The sequence below is a fragment of the Aphelocoma coerulescens genome, chromosome 2 (assembly GCF_041296385.1).
Source record: "Aphelocoma coerulescens isolate FSJ_1873_10779 chromosome 2, UR_Acoe_1.0, whole genome shotgun sequence".
In the NCBI taxonomy this organism is placed as follows: Eukaryota; Metazoa; Chordata; class Aves; order Passeriformes; family Corvidae; genus Aphelocoma; species Aphelocoma coerulescens.
Genome location: NC_091015.1, coordinates 148,096,328 through 148,116,504, shown reverse-complemented (window position 1 = coordinate 148,116,504; position 20,177 = coordinate 148,096,328). Strand labels below are relative to the sequence as shown.

The 20,177-nt window shown below is 40.3% G+C and overlaps 1 protein-coding gene across 42 annotated transcripts in view; it reads right to left on the bottom strand.

Annotated features, from left to right (window-relative positions):
- RIMS2 (regulating synaptic membrane exocytosis 2) overlaps nucleotides 1-20,177 on the bottom strand; it is a 455,072-nt gene that overhangs the window by 10,464 nt on the left and 424,431 nt on the right. The window contains exon 1 of one of the 42 annotated variants that reach the window (XM_069005332.1): nucleotides 8,635-9,055. The exons of the other annotated variants lie outside the window; for them this stretch is intronic. Coding sequence (XP_068861433.1) covers nucleotides 8,635-8,764 — 130 coding nt within the window. The 5' untranslated portion in view covers nucleotides 8,765-9,055. Of the gene's footprint in view, nucleotides 1-8,634; nucleotides 9,056-20,177 lie in introns of those variants that run through there. 42 annotated transcript variants of the gene reach the window in all.

Below are 20,177 nucleotides of genomic sequence, written 5' to 3'. Positions count from 1 at the left end.
GTTTTATGTTACAGTCCTTCCAATGGACATTTTCACGGCGCAGGCTGTCAGCATTTCTGAAACCCAAAGAGCGTTGCAAACCCAGGGGGAAACTATAACCAGGGGCTTTCCCTTACGTGTAAGGAAGAAGGGAAGATCTGCATTCTAGCTCCTGCTTCCATGAGTATCTGAATGTAAAATACTGACAAATTTTGACTGGCACAGGAATGGCCTGCTCTGACAGGCCCAAAGCAGAGCTGCCTTCAGCAAGAAAGCTCTTCAGTATGAGAGCAGCCAGGTTTGGAAAGTGTGAGAGAGTCTGGGCTGACAGCCTCAGTCTGCCCCATGCATTTTTAAATTTCTTGGGAGGCTTCAGTAGTTTTACACTTTCAGTCAAGAAACACTTCTTCACTCTTGTCCTGTTCTTTGTGCTTCCACCTCTCTCTTTCCTCTGGCCATAATGGAAACATGGTTAACTAAGATTAAGAGTAATTAAGACAGCACCTAAGAAAAAGTAAAAGAGAGAGCTGAATTAAATAATCAGCTGCAAAACTGTTGCTTGAGCTTCTGGTCAAAGGCTGGTATAGAAGATTTGGCATCTCATTCTTGATGAATTTCCTACAGGACCCAAGAGGCAGCCATCATGAATCTCATTTGTTCCTGGTCAGATTATAGCATCCTTTGTCTGCATTGCACTTCCCTATCATGGAAAGGCATTTGTTGAGTCAAGCCTGTGCCTTGTTGTGGCCTTGTGATGTGAAGTCACTTTACCACACATGGCTTCCAAGCAATGCTGTGGTTTAAGGCAAGCACCTGCTCCTTATTCTCTCCCACATCTTCATGTGTCTAAAGCTGTATTCTGCCACTTCAATTTCACTGCTGTTCTGATGTCCATTCTCCAGTCTTAACTGATCCTTCAGCAAATTTTTAAGAGCATCAGAAAAGAGAAACTGTTTTTGTCTGCATGTGTCATCCATCACTTTAAGATCTTCAACTTATGGTCTTGTGTTCCCAAAAAGGTTTTAGAAATATTTTTACAGGACTGAAGCATTAACAAAGAGCTGTTTTCCTACATACACAGTAAGTACTTAATGTTCCTAAAATCCCCGGCACTATTATTCAGAATCACATGCTACATATAAAAAGGACACACAACCATCTTGATCACCCTAGGGCTCATTTTCAATATCTGTGCTAAGTAACACTCCTGGTAACCCCAAGTAAGTATACACAGAATCACAGCACAGAGGTTTGATGCTTGGCCATTCTATTGACAAAGAATTTACCCCTGATAAGAGACAGGGAATCAAAACTAATTAACCACAGCTGTAAGGAAGAGATGGGTTAGCACTGATGTAATTTCCACTTCTCTTTCGGTTACCTGGCTCTGACTATATAACAACAAACATTCAGGCTATGCAGGTCTGGTTGGATCCTTTGTTTTATAGATGCTGATTACAGATCTTGACAGTGAGATGCAGATCCAGAACAGAAGTACACACAGCCGCTCAGGCCTTTCCAGCACCACTGCAGAAGTCTCTATTTCTGTCACTGATAAGGCCATCAGTTTTCTAGGTGTGGTCAGAGGATTTAGCTTCCAAAAGCCATTACCTGCTGTAAACCTGAACACAGAGATACGACAACAAACAAGCACATGGCTTTGCAGCCCACAGCTGTGTGTCCCACGTGACAAGTGACCTGAATGAACAGTTCTTCAGGAGCCCTCATTTAGACCAGTTATGATCTCCACACAGAGATTCTTATCATTCAAATGTAATAGGTCTATAATAATTTGTGCATATTTTGTGCATGTGTCAAAACAGAATGGTAGCATTTTATATCTACTTTGTACATCCTGTACAACAATCTATATAACTAAAAAAGTGCAAAGCAGTGGGAAATCAGTCTCATCCCCAAGCTATTAAAATCCTGAAAAATAGAGCAAGCAATTTTGTGGAATTACATTCTAATTCTGTATACCATTTATATAAATAATAACTAGATAGGTGCACATCTTCATCACAGGAACTCTTCACATTCAGTCTCTGATTTTGCCAATGACAAAGGATGATCATCTTAAGTAAACAGAAACCATTTCTGCAGTTTTAAGAGATAATGTTTTTATGTTTACACGTACATTCAATTTTCTGGATGTATACCATTATAATGTATTTATTAATAAACATTATTTCATGCAGTCCCAAGAGCAGATTGGAAATGCTTAAAAAGCAAAGAGTACCTATATTGAGAAGCTTAGAATTGCTTTTTTTTTTTGCCTTATATAAAGTGAGAGATACTTTCTAAATATGGAATAATGGCAGTAACACTACTCTTTACCCTAACCTTGATTATTTTTATTATAGCAAGGGTCACTGCATATAGTATCAGTCAGACAGATCTGTGCAGCATTTTTGAATGATGTAGCAAATGTGTTGAAACAATTCAACACCCTCTATTAAGGCTTAATGAGGTAGACAGTGCCAAGAAGTTGGATGGCTACTGAGATTACACAAATTAGAAACAGCTCTTTGTCCTTTGCTTTGTCTAAGATGAGTAATAATCCTATGCAAATATCATTATTTAAATAACCACAGTTCACAAAAAACTGAGCAAATTTCACACTGTTATGACCCATTTTCAAACTACTGCTGTTAAATACTTACCTCTTCAAATTGAAACAATGACAACACAGTGTGTTGCTGCTCTGATTACACTCTTGACCTTGACATTGAAAAATGGCAATTACAGCACATAGACATGAGACAGGGTTTTACACGTTTTTACACCAGAGATGCAACCTATCATACACTGTAGCTTCACTGCTGCTGCTACAGCCACACCCGAATTATCTGCCAGCTATTCACATACATGCTGCAGCGTAACCAGCAGCTCAGAAGAGAAACACAGCTTTAAAAATCTGCTGGGCATTTCTAACTCAGGCTGAAGTATGTTGTACTTTGAATGTCAGTCCTTCTGCAGTTTCTTCTACTTTTCCCTTAGTTTTCTAGAATACGAGTTTTTTGTCATGCTCTTTACTTTGCCAGCAACGGTATAGTTTTTTCTATACTTTTTTTTTAAAGGTCTTATCAATCTTGGCATCTACACCTACTTCATTAGTATAGTACCTGAGTATAACTGGTAAAAACACTTGTGACTTGCTGGAAATGCCTGCTATATTGCTTCCATTCCTGGAACTCAGCCCATGGAGTTGCAGAAATGGGACAGACCGACCACCATGATGGAAAGGCTGACTCAAGTCAGCCCCTGAACTGTATCCTAACAGCAAACAGAAAAAATTATCAACTATAAACTTAAATGTCATGCAGATTCTTACAGAACAATTATTATTGCATATTCAGAGTGCTTTTTATCCTCCAAGATGAGCCACCCCACTATTGCATGCAATAGCTCTGGTATGTTAGCAACTACCAAGCCAAGATCTTTAAAGCTTTATCTCCTACAGTGGATAACCTGTCACAGGGCATTATACCCTTCTTTCATATCCTTCCTTGGCTCTGCCTATGAACATTCCACATAAATAAGGTCATCTTTACCACCAAGGCCAAAATGTAGGCCAATTCCCCCAAGATGATGTAGTTATTCTCATTTTCTTCATTGTCTGATATTCCTATATTACTTTATTCTTTTTAAGATGGTAATTTTAAAGCATAACTACTTCATGTGCAGGATTCTCTTCACTTCAATAATTACTGCGCTAATGAATTTGTTGTTACTACTTCCCCCATTTTCTATTTCTGGTCAAATTATTGTCTGCTTGTTATTGTCTACTGGGACCTCCAGAGGGACACTGTGATCTGGCGGTCTAACCACAGGAACAGAATCCAGGAACTGCTGAGTTTTATTCCAGCATTACCAATGCACAGTGAATAATTGGTGAGAAATGCCACTGAAGCCATTACCAGTGCTGAACTGAGCAGCTCAGCGTACCTTTAAATAAGTCCTGAGCCTTTACTCAGGGGCAGCATTCCCGCTGACACCTACGTGGGATCTAACAACCCCTCCAGCAAGTTTTTCAGCTAGTTATCAGCCAGGTGACAGGAGAGTATAATGTGCTTCTATTCCTGCTGAACTCCTGCAGCAACACTCAGATACTTCCTTCAGTAGACATCAATATGTAAAACTGTCATGTAACTTCTCCTCAGCTAATGCAACTAATTTTTGCTATTTTTGGCATGATTGTGTTGGACTGAAGAACATTCTGTGGCTTTTTTTTTTTAATTGTCTTTTGTTTTTCTAACATACTGGGAGACCAAGATGCTTTCCAGTTCTTTCTGAATTAATCTATGTCTTAAATTATCATAAATTATCTCTTGAATTGTCTTCAGCACCTGCAAAGCATTTGGCTTTCCCCTTCAGTCTCATAGCTTCACTACTACCCAAAAACTTCGGCAAAAGAAGATATTAAATTGAAATATACTCCCGTTTGATGGGCATAGTTCTGCACACAGATCTTGCCCTGACCAGCAGCTCCACAGCTGCATTCCTGGCAATGTGCTATTTAACTGTTTAGAACAACACCTCACTGTAAATGCAAATCAGAAGTGAATGTAAACAGAGTATAAAACGGGAACCATAGTGAAAATTTATTACAATAAACAATACACACAGCATAATTTGAGGAAGCTCCAAGTTACCAGTCCCACTCATAAAAGCAGATGTAGGCTTTCTAGTGATCACATCATGTGATCTGACCCTCTCTTCTTTTCTCTGCATGTTCGATAACTCTACTTCTCCAGTAAGCTTCTCGTACATAAGAATTCATTTGCTCACAGGAAAGTTTAGTACACTCATGCACTACTTGTAAATACATCATGTGCATGAGATTTTGCACTATGTTTACACAGACATCTAAAAGGATGTCACATGCATTTACACTGGAAATTTTCTCATCTTTTGACAATCAAAAAATTCATTTTATTTCAACAAACCCAAGATTTCAGAAAAAAATATGAGGCTTGGAATGCTTCAAGAGCATTCACACAGATACTGATTTGTACTCTGTCCCCACACCTCTTCAACAATTTCCATATAATTTAAGTCTGTTATTTGACATGTTATTGTCAAATGTGTTATTGTCAAATGTGTTATTTGACACCAATTCTCAGTTCAGTATGCAGGCCATTCATCATCAATGAATCTAACAAAAAAAAAAAGCAAGACACCTCTTTAAAATCCTTGATACTTGGACAACATAAATAATTTGCTCAGGCACCATGTTAGTCCTGTGTGTACACATGCAGAAATGCCAGAAAGAAACTGACGATGCAAAGAATTATCTTCTAACACCTTTTACTAGATGTGGCTAAGAATAATAAACTCCTAAATAATGAATTTGCATAAACTTGAAGGATTCATCTCAACTGATCAGTAGGTAAGAAATGCTACTTTGAGCAGCAGTTCCCTGTGCTGCAAACCTGGCCAACCATGGCAAGTTCAGGCCTAGCCATGGCGAATTCTCCTGTACTCCGCATTGGTGAGGCCACACTTCGAGTACTGTATTCAGTTCTGGGTTCTTCACTTCAAGAAGGACACTGAGGTGCTGGAGGGTGTCCAGAGAAAGGCAACAAGGCTCTAAAAAACACACCTTATGAGAAATGGCTGAGGGAGCTGGGCTTGTTTAGCCTAGAGAAGACTCAGGGGGGACCTCATCGCTCTCTACATGCACCTGGCAAGAGGCTGTAGTGAAGTGGGGGTCAGTCTCTTCTGCCATGTCTGCAGTGAGAGGACAAGAGGAAATGGTCTTAAACTGAGACAGGGGAGATTCAGATTAGATACTATTAACAAAAATTCACTGTTAGGGTGGTCAGGCTTTGGAATAGGTTGCCCAGGGAGATGGTGGAGTCACCACCCCTGAAGGGGTTCAAGAGGTGTCTGGATCTGGCTCTGAGTGATGTGGTTTAGTGGTTTAGGGGTTACAGTGGTATTGCTGGGTGGACAGCTGGACTGGATGTTCTTGAAGGTCCCTTCCAACCTTGATGATTCTGTGATTCAAGTTCATGGCTACCAACTGAAAACAGCAGCCTTTCCACAGCCCACCTGTTCAGTACATCACAGCTTGGATGCCAAGGCTTAAGAGGCCTCCTTCTTTAATCATATGACTTGTAAAGGGATCTTCTTCATCATCATGTTCAAAAATAGCTTCAAAAATTATTAATAAGTTGTACCGAGTTACTTACTACTAAATTACTTCTGAACTTGACAGTACTCATACTCTTTCCTACAGAAAGATACATCTCTGGACCAGTGTATTATTCATTTCAGCAGTTAATAAGAGAGTATCTCAAATAAATGCTTCAACAGATCAGGTTTTCTATATTTGTATTAAAACTATGATTGAGTGTGAAATGTAACAAAACAAATAAAAAGAAAAGCACCCTTGTAGCAGGTTATCTTTTTTTTAAGCTACACATCACATGCAGAAATAACTACATCTTGAGGACAGTTAATGAAGTGGGTTTGACATCAATCTTTTTTCAGATTAAACTGTAAAAGAGCATTATGTATGCGGACATGGGAGCGCATGTACCACACCCACTTTAATTATGTTACATTAATATAATTGCATAAACACTCATAAGACAACAAATTCCAATTTGAGTGCAGAAGAGACTTGCCCTCCAAAAAACACATCACAATTTTTATTTTCTAATCCCAGTGAGAACACTTGGGAAATGATCTTAGCTGTCATGCCTGCCATTCCTTCTATAACCGGGTATGTCTAAATTCAGGTACCAGAAACTCAAATCTATAAAAACTGCACAGCTATGACATTTCTATTTTTTCATGGGAATTAATGAAATGCATTTTCAAGCATAGCCTACATCTAAACAGGATCAGATAAAATAAATCAACACAATCTGTGACAACGTGTGAATCAGTATACAATCTTTTAACACTTCTGCTTAAATAATTTGCCAGCACAAAATAAAACATTACAATTACTCTTAAATTTACACATATTTCTCTATTGACTTCCATGTACTTTCTATTTCTTTGAACCAGTGAACAGTTTTAAACAAATACAGATTCCACCAGGGAATAGTAAAATACTTCCTAGAGAAGTAAAGAAAACCAAATAGAACAAAACAAATCAATACTCTGATTTCACAAAGGATTAATGCAATTACTATAGCTAAAATTCAGGACTGAAAAGAAAATGCTTCTGGAATGATAAAGAAAAATAATCTTTAAAGAATACCTAAACATGTTTAGGATAATTTATTATATTTTCTGTGAGTGCTTTCACCCATAGTGTCTAGCACATCAAGAGTATTAAAAATGCCATGTGAAGCCTACCCTGCAGTCTACTGGCAATATTTTGCAGTTCACTTCATTGTTCAAGGCAGGGAGCAGATGAGAGTACTGAAGGACAGAACAGTTTGCCCCAGGGAGGCAGCCACTTCCTTTCCACTGAAACGGGCAACCTGGCCAGCCACAGAAGAAGGGCAGGGAAAAGGTGAGGGACCACACCTAGGCATTCACATCAGAAATGAGAGACGCTTTGGAGAAAAAAATTCAGGGACTGTTGCACATGAAAAGAAAAATCAAAAAACACAAAGACTGGGGACACACATTAGCCACTGTACTCAGCCTGAAATGTGAAAGGTGATAAATGAATAAGCAGGTATTTTAAATAGATCATGAATGGTGTACACACATAGCTGACACATTTGCGTAGCAGCACTGGACACTGGTATCTCTGTTTTATAGTGTTCAAATCTATTGAAGGTGCAATTTGCTCTATTAATCTTAATGAAATTGAAAATCTTGAATTAGTTGTGATAAACAAAGGAAAACCCATCAGTTCATTCTATACATAAACATATTTAAACACACCAGATTATTTTCTTTATGAAACCAGTATACTCAAAACAAACTCAGCATACAAGTTCCATCCTGGACAGAGTTTGGTGCCACGCTTAACTATACATGTACATTTGCTACATACGTTCCCAATAGCAAATCGTTTTGGGGGCATGGCTACACAGAAATCCACTGTATTTCTCTTGTTATTTAAAGTTCTGGTCCTGCAACAAAGATATGAAAATTACACACGTTCTTTACTGGTTGGACTTACTTTTACGAGTAGAGATTAACAATGAGTGAAACCTGCAAGGTCTATTTGTACATAGCCCTCAACAATACACTGCTCCCCCTAAGGAAAGGTTACTCGGGGCCGGTATTTAACTGCTCGACTCTGGTGTTCTGTGTAAATTATGTTGTAATGACAGGCAAGGGATACCTGAACAACCCCGCAGATTGTTAGAAGACCACCTGCGAGGAAGTGTGGGTTTTCGTACGAACGAGCAGAAAATGGAACGAATGGGAAGACCCTCTATCCTTTGTTTTTCCCCCCAACATAACTAAAGTTCAGCTACTAACTTCATTCCCGATGTGACGGTAAACATGATCTGTTAAATCACACCTCACTCTCCAGCTACAAGAACGGTGCTACCGATCTCTCTCTCAGCCCAAGTCACTCGCGTTCCCCCATCCAGCTCCTCGTCCAGCACCGACCCCCGGCCCTTCCCGACGGTCGGCCACCGCCAAGCCCAGCCCGGGCCGCCCCTGCAGTGTCCCGGAGCGCCCGCGGTCCCCGCGCACACCTGCCACGACCCTGCCCCGGCCCCTCACCTCCGTCCTCCTCCTCCAGGGAGTTCATGCAGGGAAAGTAGACCGCCAGCGCCTCGAAGGAGGCGGAGAGGCTGCTCCGGCTCTGCGACCGCTGCATGGCGCGCCCGCCAGCCGCCGTCTGCCGGCCCATCTTGGCCGAGCGGCACCCGCCTTTGGCGCGGTACAAGAAGCGCGGCGTCTTGGCGGCGGCGGCGCGGCGCGGAGCGGCGGCAGCGGGCGCGGGGCCGAGCACAGCCCGGCCCTCCGCGGGGGCTGAGGGCGGCGGGGAGCGCTGGGCGGGCTGCGCGCCGCGGAGCTCGGCTCTGCCCCGCTGTGCCCGGCTCTGCCCCGCTGCCTCCGCCGCTGCTCTCGGCGGGGCGGGCCGCCGCAGCCAGCACGGAGCCGCCTACCAGCGGGGCGAGCAGTCAGCCGGCGGTGCGGGGCTCCGGGGCGGGCGGAGCGGGCCGGCGCCGTCGTGCGAGAGTCGCGGGCGGGACGGGACGGCCCGGCCGCGGCGTCTGTAAATACCGAACGCGCCGGAGGCAGGACCGGGGCACGGCGCCGGCCGGTAGCGGCGGGACGTCCCGCAGGCACCGCCCGCAGACTTTGTTCTCCGCCCGGTCCCCGCTGGGCTGGCGAGCGGCCCCTGCGCGGCAGGAGGCGGGAGGGGCGCGCCGGGGCTGGCCGGGGGCTCACAGCGATGCTGGAGGCGGGGGGAGGCCGTAGAAGGGGCGGCCCCGTGGCTCGGCACGGACCGGAGAAGGCAGCAGCGGTCCCAGTGGGGAGCGGGGCTGGTCAGCGCTGCCCCCGCTCCTGGCCGGCAGGACGCACCTGCAGCCGACGGGCGAGAGTCTGCTCTCGGGTGGCGTCTGTAAAGAAAGGGAATGAACCACTGGACCAGAGAAAGGCTGAAGTGGGAAGGGGACCCTGGGTCACGAGGCAGGGTCACATAGAGCCAGCTGCCCTGACTGGGACCAGACGGTTTTGGGTATCTCCAAGGATGGAGACTCACAGCCTCTCTGGGCAACCTCACTCACCGATGCTCACTCACCCTCACAGTGAAAAAATGTTTCCCGATGCTCAGCGCGAACCTCCTGTGTGTGAGCTTGTGCCCATTTGCTTCGGCTTCTGTCAGTGGCCCAGCATGTCTTGAGGAACTGGCCCTGCAAGCCACAGGCAAATCCTTTACCTCTCCTCCACTTTAAGCCAAGCTGTATTTCTCTAAAGCACATCTGCCTCCTTAGGAAACATGAGTGTACCTTCTTTGAATTCACAGGATTTGCTCATAGCTACAACACATAATTTTGGGGGTTTTATCCAATCTTACTTCCGTATCTTCCTCAACACTATTTAATGTTACCCTTTTTTTTTTTCTTTTACCTAGTATGTTATATTAATTGAGTGTATAGCAATTGGCAACCTTCCCCCTAAAATACTAAGAACTTAAAGCACTGGACATGATGAAAAAGAGGCACTAGCTACTGTAGCAATCTTTTGCAGCATCAGTAACTTATTCCACTGTAGTTCACGACAGTGCTAAAGTGCTATCAAACCTTGCACATAGTTGTTGTTTCCTTACTGGCCCTTTAAAGAGTAATGATAGTAAATGCAGGGCAGGGGCTGTGTTCAGTTTTCTTCCAAATAAAAAAAAAATAATTATCTCAAAATAATAGTAAATAATATTTAGTGTTTGATCAAACAAACTTTGCAGACAGAATGATGGTTTGAAGGGAACTGAAACTCTTCAGGAAGGAATTGTGTAGAGTGAAATACACTTCACACCCCTGAAGTGTATTTCATTGAGTTGATGTTTGAAAAGGATAATAATAAGACATTAAAACCACCCAACACTATCACTGACATAATTTGCTGAGGAATGAAAACTAATCAGAACTTTAGCATTCAGGGATGGAACCCATCATCACTCAGTCTACAGCAAAGCAGTGAGTTTTTACAGCTATTTTTACAATTTGCACAGTAATTTGATTTCTAGATAACTATAATCCAATAGAGCATGCATGTTTCATGTGGCATCATAGGAACTTATTTTAGAAGAACATCAATCCTTTTTTTCCTCTGTACTGGCTATAAAAGATGTCCAGGGCAAATTCTCTAGGCTCTGACATCTTTTAGATGTCTCATTCAGGTCATGCTCCAATATGTGTGTTTAGTTGCTCGTTATTTTTCTCTGACCTCATGCCCAAGTTTGTCACCTCCCAACATATCTGTGATGTTTTACAGATTAACAAGAAGGTGAGCTGCCAAGACAGACGCCTCTCTTGCATGCCACAGGCAGGCCCATGGGCACTCCATGATGGCAGAGACCTGCTGAGGTCTGCAGTGGACACCTGGTTAGCCTGCAGGACCTTTTCCCCTAAAATGATCCTTTGCATTACATCCCATTAAAATATATTCAAGTGGCAGAGTGAACTTTTCCTGTTCACACTTTACTCTAAAAAGACATTACTAAAATACTATAGAGCAAACAACTCTAAAATAAAGTGAAATGGTAGTAATAATAATAAATGTCTAATATACAAAATCATGTAATTGGAAAAACCCAATAAAATTTGTTGAAGTAATTGCTAAGGATATTTTTAAAAGACTTGGTGACTATAGAATTTTCTATCTATAAACACTAAAGCAGACAAAATTACTTCCTTCAACATTTTTATGAGTGTAAGATATGGCAGAAAAGTAAATGTCTATTAAATAATAATTCATGACTGCTTTTGAGAAGTTGGATAATAAAAATGAGTTAATGTTCATTACATTTCAGGTGAACTGCTGATTGCTTTCATGAAAACAGCTGAATAAAAGTGAAAAGACATTGAGAATGCAGGAAAAGGCAAAACTACAGTTGTGTGACTCGGAGATATTTACAAAAATATAGATAAACTGTCGAATACATATTCAAAGAAGAGCAACTGATTTGGAACATCTGTTTCATCTACTTTCACTCACATTTATAAATATTCTTGTGCAAGTACTCCCCTTAGAAGAGTAGGAGAAATCTCTTGTAAAAGAAATAACACCTGCTTAGGAGCCAGGAGGCTTTAAAGCAGTCTACACTTGTTTTCCTTCCCAAATAAGAGAATAAGCTTGTTCACCACCTCCCCCTAAGCTCTGACCTCAGCAGAAGCTGGAAGTCTCCCTGTGACACAGGGCCCTGATGGCACACTGGACCAAACAAGACACTAATGGGACACTTCACTGGTTATGTGCAGCCTCAGTGGGAATTTGGCTGCAGCCATAGGTGTGGCTGTCCCACAGCGCCAGAGCCCCAGCATCTCTCAGCCCCTCAGCACAGAACCAGGCAGCCACAGCTACTAAAACAAGTTAATGTTTTTGCTAGTATTGCATAGTATATAAAAAACCTGTTACTGTCATTGATAAAATAAGCCTCTACCAAGAAAAGCACTTTAAAACCTCAACAATCTGTGGTCAGTTACCAATTACCCCAAACAGACATTAGGATACTAAGCACCTATGCAGAAATCTGTAACAAAACACTGGATCACCATCCCATTCAAGCTTCCTCAATATGCTTCTGTCCTAATTTTCTTTAAGATAAATGTTTAAATGAGAGAATGAAAACAGACACAAAACTGAGATGAGAAATCCATAAATTCTCACGGTATTTGGGGAGGCTGTCCTCAGTTTCTAATAATTACATTATACAAATAATCTAATCAATGGCAATCTAGACACATCCTGAACTGCAGAAAACAAGTTTACTACCCTGACATTGATAACATCCCCCAGTTGTTTTGCTGATTGTTTAAATTTTAACTGATACTCATTGATTTGTGTCACCAGGTGGAAGTGAATCAAATTCCTGTTAAAGGAACTGCATCCAAATTCCCATCTCAATGCTAAATATTAAGACAAAGCAAGAGACTCCCAGGTATGATATTTCTTTAACATTTTCATAGTTTGCTGAAAGAAACTATGTTGTAGGAATCCAGGTCAAACAGAACAAGGTCAAACATCTTCTATAAATGTATGTACTGTCCTGAGGAAAGTCTATTTGTAGGGTTGCATTTATTATAAAATATTTTGGTGGCTCATCTAAAGAACTATGGAAGCAATTGCTTACTAGTTGTAGTCCCTGAAAATTACCAGAAGATGAATTTGTGGCACTGGATATTCAGTGTCAACCTACTCTAAATACAGCCAGCCAACAACAGGATTCTGAATCTAATAAATGTATCTTTCTGTATAGATATACCATGTGTGGTAATTTAAAAAATAGTATGGAAATTAATGCATTCCCCATGTTTTTCCATGTTTTGGCTGTAACTGGGTGTATTTCAGCAAGCATGCCTCAAATAAACACAAATTATTAGACTTTAAATGGGGATGCTTTGGAAAAATAATGATTTGATGATTCCTTCATGAAACCATACCTTTTTTCATGGGAAGAAAAAAAAAAAAGAAAAATGAAATTTCTTCACTTCCCATTTCTACTTCTGTGTATTGAACCCAGATGTCAGAATTCCCTGGAGAGAAGAATGCAATAATATTTATGGAGATTATTTTTTTATTATTGCCTACATTATGGATTAATTCCTAATGCCTGCTTCAGCTTCTGAATACAAGATAAAAGCACACTTTGCCATAAAAGAGTTCTTGAGCCCTTGTGCTCATTTTGGAGAGGATTCTCCAGAGCAGTCACTATGAAAAGGTGATCTAAAGTTTCTGAACACACTCCCTTAACCTGCAGTTAAGCAAGGTATTCTGGGAATGGGACTGGAAAGGAGTTATTGCCCTTTTCTTTGTCACCTCTCCTGTCAAGCATTGCCCACAGACTTCTTTTGTTTGCTACAGAAGGGATTTATTTTGTTCATGATTGTCCTCAGAAAAAACAAGTCAGCTGCTGAGCTTTTTATGCTGTTTAATTATCTTTAACTTGCACCACACCTATCAACTATTAGGCCTAACGTATTACAATTATAATTCAAACTCTTAATGACTTCCCACTTTTAAGAAATCTTTGTGGAATGTGTTACTACAAGAGGGGCAAATTGCTTCCTCTTACAACAGGAGACAGAGTCCCCACACCTCCCACTGAGGTGTAATACAGTGTTTTATTTCACTGAGTTTTGGCCTCTTCTCATGCCCTCCAGTCTTCACTAATCAGAGACAGCCAACAGGTCAACAGAGAAGAAACACTTGACAAGATCCTCAAAAAAAGAGTTAACTGAATTGTCTCCCACTCCAAAAAATAACCCAGTTTCAAAACCCAGCAGTTATTTAATTCTAGGAAGACACAGAAGGAAAAAGAAATACCAGTATTGGTTGGAGGAAATGTTATTCTCCAACTGAGTTATTATTCAAGCAATTTCCAGTAATTTGTCCAGATTAAGTATCACTGGAATATACGACTGCTATTATTACTGAATTAAACCTTTTTTTTCCTTTGTGTAAAGCAAAAACAGTACACTGAAAAGATCATTAAAAGCATGGCCCCGTTAGTATAAAACAGGGTTTATGTATGAAGATTTGTAACATTTAGTAACAAGCTGCTATTGCCTGTAATTTGCTAAATGTTAGGACTGTGCTGGCTGTCCTCATTGCCTACGGAGACGGCCATGTGCCAACTCCAGCCCAGCACTTGGAAAGGGCAGATTTCAGAAACCTAACAAGTCCTTCACAAAGTAATGGCTCTTTTTACTAATTCCCATCTTATAAATTTCACTGTTCTTGACTTAGTATTTTTTGATCATGATCAAAGAATCACAGATGGTTTGGGTTAGAAGGGACAGTTAAAAATCATCTAGTCCAATGCTCCTGTGATGAGCAGGGATGCCTTCCACTAGACCAGGTTGCTCAGAGCCCCATCCCATCCAGCCTGACCTTGAATGTTTCCAGGGTTGGGGCCTCTACTTGTTCCAGAGTTTTACCACCTTTTTTATAAAAAACCTTTTCCTTGTATCTTACCTAAACCTACTCTCTTTTTGTTTAAAACCATCACCCCTTGTCCTATCACAACAGGCTGTGCTAAATAGTTTGTCCCTGACTTGTCATGAACTTTGTCATAATCATGAACTCCTTCCCAGGGCAATAGCTCCCAGTCCATGCAGTATTGACCTTCAATGTTCTCCTACTCTTTTTAAAGTTTCATGATATAACAATAATTCCTACATTATTTCTATGTCTGGCAGTAAGATATAAATTTTCTAAATGCTACTTTATTTAAATCATACATTTTGGATTTTCTGAGGATCCCCTACTAAGCAGTCACAGAGAATGCAGGTACACTTTCCTGTGTGCTTACATGGTAACAGTAAATTTTTCCATTCTCCCACTTCTTTTGGCATTTTCTACTTTAAGGTCAACTCCATCCCAAATACCAAGCTAGGTACACAGTACAGATTTATACCAAAATAGCTTTTCTAACTGACACAGCTGTTCTGGGAGAATTCCCTAGTTGTTAGTGCAAGTGCAGTTATATCAGCAAAACAGGATTCTCCTAGAACTGCTTGTTTTGCATGCCCACTTTAGGACTCATTTACTGGTACACAATTCCAATATTCCTATACAGGAAAAAGTGGTTCCACTGTTCCCATCATCTTAACAGTGTCTGCCAGCAGGACGCTACCTTTAATTCAGCCCTTGTGGAGATAATTTTGAAGTCTTGCACATTTAAAGGATACAGATTTGAAGAGCTGAAAGAAATTATTTTCACTACATCTCTTCCAAACACCCAACAAATTTCAATTTCTAAAAATAAAATTGGGAAATTTTAGCATAAAAATTGTTTTAAAAGGTAGAAATGGAAAAGTTGGGCTTTTTTTTCTTGGAAATAGAAGATGCTTTCAGATGTATAGAGACACCAATTTTAGTTTCTTAAACAATATAGATGGATTGCTTGTCCAGCAGCTGACATTCTCTTCTGTATTAAGCTTTCTTTAATGAACTTAAAGGAAATCGATAAAAGTAACTATCTCTTTTGCTTTAATTCTAATACTAATCACATGTGAAAGCTGTCTGTTCTTATTTAAACAAAATATATTTACTTTCCCCTCCAATGTTTATGAGAAAACCACAAAACCAAAATAAAGTCAGTTTTTCTAAATAACAAAAGGAGTTTTTAATGGGCTAGCATGAAGCAGCACAATGCAGATAGCTCATCAGCTAAGAGGTTGGAGAGAGAACTACACTGCAGATTATTTCTGTTTTCATTAAAATAATTTTACATCTTTATGATCACAAGGCAATCTGCAAACCACAAGGTGTCTTAGAGCTTGGCAAAAAGTATTACCTCATAATGCTTCATCAGGGTGAGAAATCAAGAGCACAGAAATAAAAAGCTGCATGCCCTTTTGAGGAAAATAAGTGGTTTTGAGAAAGAAACCCACAGGAAGAAATACCAAGCACTTTTAAAAACTAAAGCCAAGTGGTGGGGTTTTGTTTGACTTGGTTTGGGTTTTTTTTTGTTATAAATGCATACATGCTATCTGCTTCCTCTGTTTTGGTCCCCATCCACCTTTTTGTCTCTGAGAGTAACCTTTATAATTCCTCAGATCCATCAGCTTAGAAATCAGCTGTAGTTATTCATTCATATGCTCAAATTTTATTATTGCAGCTGCCTGTGTACTCCACTGAAAGTTTTCAGAATGTCTTGGAGGAGCACAATTTTTTTTCAGAAACTCTAACTTCATGAAACATGATTTGTTTCTCTAGTAATTCCTTCTTCAGTAGGACAGGACAAAACCAGTCCAGAACTATTGGCACTTGAGTGGCCTGTGGAGCACAGTGTCCTGCACCTCTGTTTGTGCTGCAGTCTGCTGATGTTACTTAAGAGGATATATTGCACAAAAGCACTCTATGATCTTTATGCTTGTATTCTCCCAGAAAAAAAAATACAAAAACCATTCTGCTGAGATGAAACATGTTTTGCAAACAACATATAAAATGACAAACATGTAAACAGCAGGGTGGAAAGCAAGGTGTGTACCTGTCACACCTTTTTCTCTGCACTCAAGAACTGCAGTGTCTAGAGAGAACATAGTTTGCTGAGGACAATGCAGGTCTGCTTCAATATGTTTGCCTTTTAAGAGTAATACGTTATCATCAAGTGGCAAAAGCCTTGGTGAGTCCAAATGTCAGCACTGAAGAGACATTTTTCTTGCAAGTCAGTCAGGTAATTTTGAAATACCCTGTAGAAGGTTAATATATATTAAAATGGTGTGATTTTGCAAAGTTCTGTGCCTATTACGTTATCTGTTTTCTTGAGACCACAGATTACATTAATTGAGAACACTGTGTGCCAGAGTCCTGTGCATTACTTCAGTGCAGAACAACCAAACAGGGTTTGCTGAGGCCTCTTATGCTCTGCAAAGCACTGCAGAGACTTGCCACAGCTATTTTGTAAATCACACTCTTTCAAACTGCCTGCACTGTGTAGTCCACAGGTAACCAGCTCCATCCATCAGCCAGCCTCCAGGCTGGCTGTAACCATCATATGGTTACATCTATAACCAAATGGTTACCATCCATATGGTTACTGCTAGCTGGCAGAGTGGAATCTCTGAACGCCTCGGAGTTCCACAATGTCAGTGGAAGCTACACCGTTTTAATGAGGTCATAAATTTCCCTTCTTATGGGTGCAAATGTATGGGGTGGGAATACTTTAAATCTTAATGAGGATTTTACAAAGGGACCATATTTGCTAATGAAACACTATAATTTTAATGGTCAGCACTAAACTCACTGACTAGAATCTGAGTCAGTTGGTGGGCACTAGGATCTATCCAGAAATAACAATAAAAAATATTCTCCAAGCAAAGTTTAAATATATTTTTATCTACTGATGTCATGTTTATCTAACAAAATCACAGATTTCAGTTTTATTTTGTAAGTTGTCATGCTGTTTGTATTTCTGGCAGAGGAATGTGTGCTGTTGTCATTAAACTTCTCTCATTTCCATGGTGTTTTAGTCATAGCAGTGTCTCTTCAGCCATACTCACACAATCTGTGAATCCCAAAATTCCACTGCTAATGAAAAACAACTTTATTTTTCTCTTTCATTTGTTTATATCTGGCAATCCACAGCTATGTCTACATGAGCAAATACAATATCAAGACACATTCTGATGCATGGGAATCATAGAATTCATTGAGTTGAAAGGGACCTTAAAAATGATCTAGTTCAAACTCCCCTGCCATGGGCAAAGACACCTTTCACTACATCACATTGCTCCAAGCCCCATCCAGCCTGGCCTTGAACACTTCCAGAGGTGGGGCATCCACTCAGCTTCTCTGGACAACCTGTTCCAGTGCCTCACCACACTCTGAGTAAAGAATTTCTTCCTAATATCTCATCTAAACCTTCCCTCTTTCAGTTTAAACCCATTACCTCTTGTCCTATCATTACATGCCCTCGTCAAAAGTCCCTCTCCAGCTTTTTGTAGGGCCCATTTTGGGTACTGGAAGGCTTCTATTAGGAACTAGATCATTTTACTACTACATTTTTAAAAGAGTCTCTAGCACAGCTTAAAGTTCTAGAGCACTTCCAATGATGTTCTGATTCAGGAGTTCAAATGGGACAGAAATCATACTCGAAGTCTGGTTTTTGGTGTATGACAGTATGGATCTGTATAACTGCTCCAAATGGACTCAGTGCCAGGGAACCACCCTGTGTGATTTAACTCTGTAATACAGCAGAACCTTCTCTCAGGTATGACACTGCTACGGATTTAAAACTGCCAGTCAGGATTTGAATTGCAGATATAAAATATGAAGTTACCTTGCAAACAACTTATTTGGCCTCAGAGTCACTGTGCTGCAAATACCATTTCCTCAGTTAGATGTTTGAAAGCCAGTTAGCCATACTATCACCATATTAATCAGTTCAAATTGGATTTGAAACACCATATAGGGAGGCTTAAATGGTTTTTAATAACCTGGAACTCTCAGAAACCTTTCATTCACATAGGATTACATGTAAGGCCACACTGGACATAATTTCACAGTTTAGTATTTCAGGACTGAGAGTAACAGAGAGAAAGCAGTAAAATTTCATTGACTAAGGTTCTTCTACTACTGTTACTGTTGTTACTAGTAGCACTAGCTAATATTTATTACAGACCAGATATGCTGATACAAATTTGGCCTAATGCATCTGTTGTATCCTACAAAATACTGAATAACTTAAACTTCTTTACTTACACTGACCTTTAAGAAATAAATTTTACTTCTCCAACTAGTAAGGTGTCCCATCCAAAATGATCTAAATATATCATACTTTCCAAAGATCCTCAGATATGAGGTTCATTCTCTTTCATGTATAATTTAGGCTGTGACCTAAAGAGTAAATAACTGAAAATAAGAAGGTGAGAAGTACGTAAGTGATTTATAACCTCAAGATAATTTTTTTCATCTGCAAAACCACTTATGAGCATAGGTCTGTGAATAATGTTCACAATTTTGATCAGTTTTGCCATGAATATATGATATTTGCTATTTGTATTTCAGAATCTGGCTACTTTTTGCTGCATATTTAGTCAATGATAATGCTAGAAGAGCGAGAAAGCTTGGACCTGAATATAGAAAACACTGTATAAACTCATAATTTGAGGTTTTTTTCCTAAAAAAGTTTGCAGTCTGAATAGTACAGCAGATAAAAACCTCAGGCTGCAGCATAGAAAGAAATGGCACCAAATTTACACTACGCCCAGTAAGTCAGCAGCAAAAACTTCCTGCCATCTGGATAATCTCCATCAGCATAGAATATTTCAAATGTACTAACAAACATCCTACAAATCTTTTCATATGTTTCTATATTAAGAGATAGTTTGTATCAACTTCCTTTTCACTGGTGTCATTCCAGACTGGCTTATTGAAGTGAGGACTGTGATTTCCTCAGTGTAAGAGACACTGAAGTGTGTGCCTCTTTCTTTATCTCCTTGTATTAGCTTTTTTAAATAAAAAGCAGCACCAGTATAATTCTAAGAATTCTATTCTTTTTCAAGGGTCATAGCAGTCCCCATTGCTAGTGGTAACTGACTCATCTACGGGCAAAGGTGTTCCTCTGGTTTAGAGAAGAAAAGAATCTCTTAACTGAAGAGAAAGGAAAAAAAACCCTCAGTGGCTCATGCTGAGTGACACAATATGCTTACTTACACAGCACAATGGACTCTACTTTAGCCCCAGCTCAGGTACTGGAAGCTACATCAGTGCAGAGTCTGAGCAGGCTAAATAGTTTTGCAGAATATGTCATGTGTTTGTCCAGAGTTAGCTCAGGTATTTACAACGCTGCTGTGCTGTGTGGCCATGATATGCACCGAGAGACATCTCATTTCACTTCTGCATATTAAAACTAGGAGTCTAGTTTAAACCAGCTGCCTAGGCTCCCTCTGTACTCAATGGACAAAAATTTGAAACAATGTGACTGCAATGCCAGAGTACCAACTATAGCAAATGAATGAATTTTCAGTCCCAGAGGAGTTAACAGCCAGTGTTAACTGAAAATAGAAAGCCTATGGACTCCAATAGGAGCTACACCCAGCCACAAAAATACCAGAACCAAACCTAGAAGATGACAGAACCCCAAACAA